Source organism: Egretta garzetta, unplaced genomic scaffold (genome assembly GCF_000687185.1).
Source record: "Egretta garzetta isolate BGI_Z169 unplaced genomic scaffold, ASM68718v1 scaffold38, whole genome shotgun sequence".
NCBI lineage: Eukaryota > Metazoa > Chordata > Aves > Pelecaniformes > Ardeidae > Egretta > Egretta garzetta.
In genome coordinates, this window is record NW_009260667.1 from 514,190 (window position 1) to 522,308 (window position 8,119).

Below are 8,119 nucleotides of genomic sequence, written 5' to 3' on the forward strand. Positions count from 1 at the left end.
ATTTTTATTAAAATCTGAAATGAAAGAGAGAGAACTGATATTCTTCTGTGAAGATAGTGATTGTCTGGTCTGAATGACCTGGATAGTCCCTGGAGCAGGAGGGCATGATGTTCTAAATTTCAGCCCACAGAAATGAATCCTGACAGTCCTGTCAGGGTTTGAATGAACTATATACTTACCTTTGAACCCAACGGGGTCAAATGTATGTGAATCTGGGAGAATTGCTCTATCACTGATATGGAGATCTAGGTCTCCTTCACAGTGGCAGGAACCACAGTTCAGCATGGTCTCTAGCAGCAACAGCCCACTTTCCCCCTTGCTCAATTAAAGGAGGACTACACCAGCATTAACAGTACAGAGGTAAATTCTCATGGGATCAGAGAGGTAGTGATACTCACAATAATTGTCTCTGTTCACTCAACTCAAATCCTAAGCCCACGGATGCATCAGATATGTGTACGAGTGCTTCAGCTGACCACACCACTTCTCTGGTGCATCAGCCAAAGTGATGGTCTGACCTACCTGACAGACGTCTTCAGGCAAGGAGATTTTGGATCCATTTGCATGTTCCACTAGGATCAGATAAGCTTGCAGGATCCTTTCCATCTGCTCTGAAGCCATACAGCAGTTGGCCTTAGTTATCTTCCTCTGCAAGTCTAAGAGTGACTCCTGTTTAAATAAAAAAGAAAAGCAAAATGTTTCAGAGAAATGATCAGACCCCGTTTCACTTACTGCTATTTGAAAGGCATTCTGAAGAATCAACGTCTTATCCACCCAAACTACTGCTGACTGTCTCATTCATGTTCAACAAACTAAAACTCGCACAAACGTTATGCAATTCCGATTATGTAAAAACATACATCCTGGATTCCTTGGACAGAAACACCAATACCTCCCAACATGAGGGTCTCCTGAAAAGCCAACAGACAACATACAAAACAGGAAAGAGAAAGAAATACTTGGCCCCAGAGCCACAATGGTATGGAAGCACCCAGCTTTCACTGGAAGTACCGTAACTTGAGTACTTTTACACTTTACGCATCATTATGCTAATGTGGATGCTGAGATGTTACCCATATCATCTACACGATACAGATAACAGAGCTGCTCTGGATCACCCCCACTAGTGTCCCTTTCTGTCCAGAGAATATAAACTACTATCCTTGATCCTACAAACTGAACACAATTTAGAGAGCTATCATAGAGCATGTGAATATTTCCTTCTGAGCATGCTACTGAGCTCAAAAAACCCCATTCATCCACTGGTTCCCAGGGTAAAAAAGAAGCCTCATTAAAAATAAAGGGAATTATGTCACCAGTTTCCAAGACGTCATCACAGCTGCAGATGTTGAGTGACTGAGATCCCAGGGATACAAAACATCCAGTGGCAAAATATTTTGTAGCTAATGATATTCAGGCATTAACTGCTATCATACTGGGTGAAGTAGGAGGAACAGCATGAGATTTTCTGGGAAACTATGGACAGTCACAGGTAGAGTTCCAAGAAGGATAAATAGGACTATTTACCCATGCTGGAAAGACTGCCCTAAAGTCCATGTTTACTATTTCCTCCAGTTTGTATTTCACCCCTTTGAGGACCTCAACTGACAGAGTTGTCAGTTGCAAGAGGTTTCGATCCCCCTTAGGAAATCCCAATCACTAGTAAAAAACATCTAAGTGTTGATCAGTTAAGTAAAAAGCACTTGCCAGGCCCTTGCTCATCATTCTACATCACCCTGACCCAATGCAGTACAGCCCACGGCACTCAGCTGTGCTCCCTCAAACCTCAGAGTGTAACCCCCCAAGGAGCAACATGGGGAAAAAAAACACCCTTCCCCTTTACTGTCACAAAGTGGTCTTGGAACTACCAATGTACCTAGTTCAGCAATATAAAGCAAGCCCTAGCATTCCCACCCCAGCAAGGGGCCTGTGATGTCTGTCTCTGCAAAGGCAGATCCTACAAAACCTCCTTGCCCAGACATGGGACTAAGCTCCATGTCTCGCACACAGCAGTTCCCTTTTCACAGCACAGCCCAGCCACCAGGGTCACTGAACTTACAAAAGGGTGGGATTTTTCCCATGCATACAACACTGTATTTAATGTTCCCAAAGCAGAAAAAAACCAGTTCTGGTCCAATAAAACACAAATACTTTTCTTGGTAAGTGCACATGGCTCTCATGAATAAAAAAAATAAAAATCAGCGTACCTCCAGGCACTTGAAGACAATGTCAAAATGCTCCTTATGGATATGCACCACAGCTGATCTGATCATCTGCTCAAAGACTTCTCCCACAGCTACCCACGGTAGTTCAATTTCTTCTTCAGTAATAGGCCCCAGCTTTAACAGAATTAACTTCATAGCCTGCATAGGAAAAGAGCACATCATGTCCTTATACTCTGAAAATAATCTAGCAATCCTAAAATTAGTTAGTGCAATATACTGCTAAAATATTCCAATGATCTCGATACTTTCTAGAATGACTACAGGTGGAAAAAAAAGAGGCTACCACTTTAAATCTGAAATATCAGCAATCAGTACTATTTTAATATATAGGAATACCACATAGGAATTACTAAAAACAACCTTCCTATCTTAAAGAACATTCTTAGAAGGCTTTCAGATCCTGTTCAATAATGAACAGCATGCTTATCAGCAAGGATCTGCTGAGGCGAACAGGACAATACTCAATGGTTTCACTGAGCACTGTCCAAGGCTCTGTTACAGCCACATTTAAACCAGCAATCTTTTCTTGTCTTTACCGTTTCTGCACAAGAGTGAAACATGTTTCGAACGCCCTTGCACATCTCAAAAAGTAGCTGTCCTACACCTTCGACCTTCTTGGGGTGCTCCCCCACGTCACAAAGCATTAAATTGAAGACTGCATTTTTATCAGAAACCTACAAAACATAAGGAGAAAAAAAAAAAAGTTATCTTCTATTCAGGCCTGCCAGATGGATAGAAGCAATTAAATGGCTCCACAGCACCACGTTACTCTCCTAGTCCTGCCTTCCCACAGCAGTTCAAACTCATTATTTCTGCAACCACACAAGGAAATTGAAAGGAGAAAGATGATCAGCTATTTAGTCACTACAGCCCACACTTCCCCTCCCTGCCTCCCCGCAAGATATACACAGGTCTACTGAGGTCACTGCAGCTGAAATATGTGGGTTTGATTATTATTATTTTAGAGCTAAACATGTGCATAAATGCACCATTAAACTGGTCCAAACTGAAACACAAAGGTTGCTACACTGGTACGGAAAGAGACGTGCATTGGCTGAACACAGAATCCAGTCATCCAAAACTATAACCACACTCGGGAATACTGCAAGGATTTCTGGCCCGAGATTTAAACCCCTCCATTTTGGAGAATTTGACTTGAAGTTCAGCAACTCCTGAAAACAACCAATCAAACAAATGTGCTTTATTAGGGTCTCTCAACTCAGGACAAAAATGAGGATACCCAAATTGCCTAGCCAGTCTCAGGAATCATGACTTTTGTATATTTTGACTAAATAAAACCCAATAACTACCACTCCCTTTCCTTTACACCATGACAAGTTGCTGTCTGGTCTTGATTGATCTGCCTGGGAACGTTATATACTCTGATTTTCAGGAGAGGTAAAAGGCTGTCACAAGAATTTCAGTTCTACAAAGGCCTTAAAGTATTAGTGAAAAAGCCAGTGAGCAAACGTGCATTTACAAATTAAAGCCTCCCTTTTGCAAGACTATCTTACCATTTCTAGTCATTTCAGATAAACCAACCACAGATGCTTGGTTTAACTGCTCTTAAAACAGAGCATGCTAAGGCCTCTATTTGCCACTGCTGATACGAAGTGCATGACATTCCCAGTAAAACACTCACTAAAAATGACAACTCAGGACATGCTGAATGACAGTTCAGGCCTTGTTAACCCTTCTTTGGAGAAAACCTAATATTACACATTGAATCCAAGAGCTACCACAGAATGGAGATAGCATCAAAGTAAAAACACCTCACTTACCTTTCTCATTAGAAAGACAAAACTTTCAGCAGCAAAGTTTCTGATGTGAAGTTTGTGGTGAGCCAGCAGGGTGCTGTACAGGCTACAAAGATAATCCAAAACAATCACAAAAGAATCCACTGTCTTAAAGGCAATACGAGAATGTCACCATTTGGTTTAAAACTTATGTTTTCAATTTACATTGCCACTTCTTACAAACACTAAGAATCTGTCCTCCTAGAGAGGGCAAATACTTTCCTCAACTTGATTCCTTCCCATTCTCCCTGGATAAAGAACAGAGTTTTGGAAAGAAGGTCAAATGACAATACCAGGCAAATTAAGCCACTTTCAGAAATACCTTTAGAATCTCTGGATCCACACAGATTTAGCTGCAACATCAAGATTTTCAACATATATACTCAGCAGCAGTAAGTGAAACCAAAGTTGATTTGGTAAGCCAGATTTGTATTTCCGTTGAGCCAACAGGCTCTCCTGTGTACTTAAAGTTTCTAAAGATACAATTCACAGGGGTAATAAATATCTGCAGTTCTCCAGTAAGTATCAGTAACAGTTGCAGGTGGCTCAGTACACGTTCACTGCAGAGCGAGTGGTGCCTCAAATTCACAGCCAAGCAGATGTTTTTTCAATATTTCTGATGGCTTTTGCTGGGTTGGGAAGGAAATCTGTAACTCCTCTTTTGCTCCACCTGTTCCAAATTGAAATTAGGAGGAAGCAACATGGACCCACTGGCTATGACAAAAAGAAGAGACCTGCTAGCACAGCAAGACTGAATAAGCAGTCATGCTGGGTCAGGCCACAGGTCCATCCAGCCCAGTATTCAGTCTACAGCAGCAGCCACAAGCAGATGCCTGGGCAAGGTTTAAGAACAGGGCAGGCACAAACAATATCAGCCTTCAACCACCTGCACCTCAGGGATTCCCCAGGCCAGAGGTGGCTTCTATGCATTTGGTAACTCCTTCCAGCTTGGCCAGTTTCCCTTTGAACCTATGCCAACCTTCCACATCCACAGCATCTTAGTGCAAGGAGTTTCAAAGCATACAAAACTGTGCATACCTCATCTGCTCCCTCACTAAATAGCCATGAAGAAGGGAAAAACATGAAGGGGAAAATGCTGGGAAAAGAACAATTAAAGACTCAAAAGAATCCATTCAATGTCATTAGCCTAGGCGTCTGCAACTGGGCAAGACAGAAATGATAAAACTATGGTTGAGGTACTTGACAGATACTCAAGACCCATATTGAATTTAGACTTGGACACAGGTTTCCAAGACAACTCTGACAATCCAGTGTCTTTCTGAGCTTTGTTTACCTAGCTGAGGTGGATGCTTCCTCTCCTATCCCCACAGGAGAAAAGGAGACCAAAGGCCCAAACCTGCAGCCCAGCCCACACCCCTCCTGCAATACAGTGGCCCATGAAAGTCAGTAGGATCTCAAAGGAGCGGCCTATGATAACAAAGCTCAGAGTCTCTCAGAAAGCAGGCAAAGCATGCTAATGACTATACTGAAGTATTAAGCCATGTATTCGTGTGGCATGTACATTTCTATAGCATGTAATAACTGCTGATCAAGACAGACATGAAAAATGGCTTTTACCTGTATATGTTGTGTATGTCCTTTACCATCAATCTCCACAAGTATTTGTAGAGATAGGAAAGAGAGGTAAAAGCCCATTCCAGCAGCTCTGTGTCCTGTGTTTCCAGTAACTTGGTGATAGCCAGGAAAAAGTCAGGAAAGTGAGGATAGAAATCAGCCTGAAGATCTCGAGCCAGCTGCACCACTAGACTGTGTTTCAGAAAAATACATCAGTGTTAGTGCATTTCAAAACCAAACCAATAAAAGCCTAGCCAAACATTGCATAATCCAGCACACTCTCTTTGGAAAGAAAGACAGCATCACCTTTACTTCTCACTTTTATTTAAATATCACCTATTAGGTAGCTGTGGATGGCAAGAATCAGAAGATTTTTTTAAAAGTCAAGCAGTTAACAGTAAACAAGAAGACACATAGGATTAACATCAAACAAAGAACATTAATATTCTGTTTGACACTTGGGCTAATTTACTTGCACTGTCATAGGTTGGTTTTTTTTTTTTGAAGACTTAGAACCATAAAGCTCTATCAGGAAATATGACCACTTTGGGCATCTCATTGCTGTATTTTCCTCAATAAAGGTACGATTCTATGACAAAGAAAAAGAACACTCACAACAGGACTCATGCTTACTTGTAATATCATCAAGGCTTCTGACTACATTTTGTCACCATGTACTTACTCTAATAGGGGTTGATAAGCAAGACTGCCTTCAGCTTGCAAATGTGTCTTCAAGCTCTGCACAATAGCACTCTGATAATAGACCAGCTGGTTGAAGGACTGGCATTTGTTGACCACTTCACTGTAGAATTGCACTGTTCAAACCACAAAAGAGAAACTCTGAGAACTAGTCCAGTTCCTGATAAACATGTAGGACTTAAAGAATAATAGCCCTCCAGAGCCCAATCCAAAAACCAGTCAATAGAAAAATCTCCTATTGGCCTCTGGATGCAGAAATATATTTTAACAGTTTAAGGAAAGCAGAAAACATGAAATAAAACGATATACCAAAATGCTGAGTGAGGTTCAGTTCCCTCCATTTCCGTAGTCCTTCAAAAAAGTAGGTTTCAACCTCCTGTCAAAACAAAGATGAAATAATAGCTATCAACCCCTAATGAACGCAGTCTGAAAAGACAAGAGGTTCAGATGGAGAAAGTTATCAAGTGCCTTAAATATTTTAAGAATATTTCAAGAAATCTTGATGACTTCATTACAAAAGGTGCTAAGGAATCTCCCTGAAAATAAGACTTTTCTTTCTATATTCAAACCACATTTGAAAATATTTTCTGGTAACAGGACTCGTTTACATAATTGCTTTTTAGATCTCTGTTGACTGGCCTTGATAATCTAAGATCCTGAGCCATAGCCCACCCAGCACAAATGCTTTGGTTTCTCTTGGCATCCTCACAGCTACTTGAGTGGGAAGTTCAGAAGAACAACCCAGCAGGCCAGGAGGTAATAACCTGCAAAGTACTGTGTTCATAATGATGACCTATAGGACACATATAGATGAGCCTTTTTTATGATCTATAGACACATGACCACACTTTGTACACATGCTGCGAGTACTGTAACCACTCAACACCCCTAAGTCTTTGCAGATCCGGACCTAGGACTGCTGACCGCCAAAGCAGCGTCTTCCACGCTCAGGAACACCCACAGGCCTACCAGCCACATGGAAGCCATCAGGGTGACGCTGTCAAAGTCTCTACAGCCATACTGTAAAGCAGGTCAAAAAGTAAAAGGGAACGAAGCATGAAATACGGCTCCAAGGAAGGCAACTTCTCCAGGAGCTTCTTTCCAATTGCCTCCTGAATAAATTTCTTAAGCAAATCTTTCATGGAGCATATCTACTTGCGATGTGATTTTGGAAAATGACTGCAATTGCTTTTCTCACCTCAGCATAGCTTCCAGTTCTGTCAATCCGATGAATAATATCTATATTAACATTGCTTAAGCGCTCCGAAAAGGTAAGAAACTGTAAAACAAGAGGACATACATGTTTCTTGCTCTGTTCTGAAAGCAGCCCTCCTAAGTCCCTCTCAATGGCACATGTGCTGCAAACAAAAACCCCGCGTATAATGACAGGCAGCCAGGTAGTACCTGTCAATCTGTAAACAGTTCTACCGCAATTTTAAGGCAAAAAAACCGCTTAAAAGGCCCACGAGCAGGACCGACCCTCTCCCCCCTCGCTCTGCACAACCAAGGCTGGCACCCCACACGTCTCCACAACACAGTGAAGAAGACGCAGAGAAATCCACCCGGACTTCAACTGACTGCCCGGCTCTCGCCTTTCCCCAAAGAACGCCTGGCTTAATCGCCCCAGTGGATGCTATTTTTTTTATTAAATTGTGTCGGTTGTCTACATTAAGGCTGTGGCGTGCGTGCCACCTGACACGGGCGATGACTCGGCTCACGGAGGTGGCACCAAGCGCCGGGGAAAGGGGGAGACGCCTCGGCCGGGACCCCCTCACAGCGCTGCCCGGCTCCCCGCCGCCCTGACCACCACCCGCCCTCACACCC

At 42.4% G+C, this 8,119-nt stretch overlaps 1 protein-coding gene across 1 annotated transcript in view; it reads right to left on the reverse strand.

The window, feature by feature from the left end:
• UTP20 (UTP20 small subunit processome component) overlaps positions 1 to 8,119 on the reverse strand; it is a 67,764-nt gene that overhangs the window by 56,033 nt on the left and 3,612 nt on the right. The window contains 9 exon segments of the mRNA XM_035900991.1: positions 1 to 14; positions 523 to 669; positions 2,208 to 2,363; positions 2,762 to 2,899; positions 4,007 to 4,088; positions 5,600 to 5,788; positions 6,279 to 6,411; positions 6,605 to 6,671; positions 7,494 to 7,574. The exon segment at positions 1 to 14 is cut by the window's left edge and continues 58 nt beyond it. Coding sequence (XP_035756884.1) covers positions 1 to 14; positions 523 to 669; positions 2,208 to 2,363; positions 2,762 to 2,899; positions 4,007 to 4,088; positions 5,600 to 5,788; positions 6,279 to 6,411; positions 6,605 to 6,671; positions 7,494 to 7,574 — 1,007 coding nt within the window.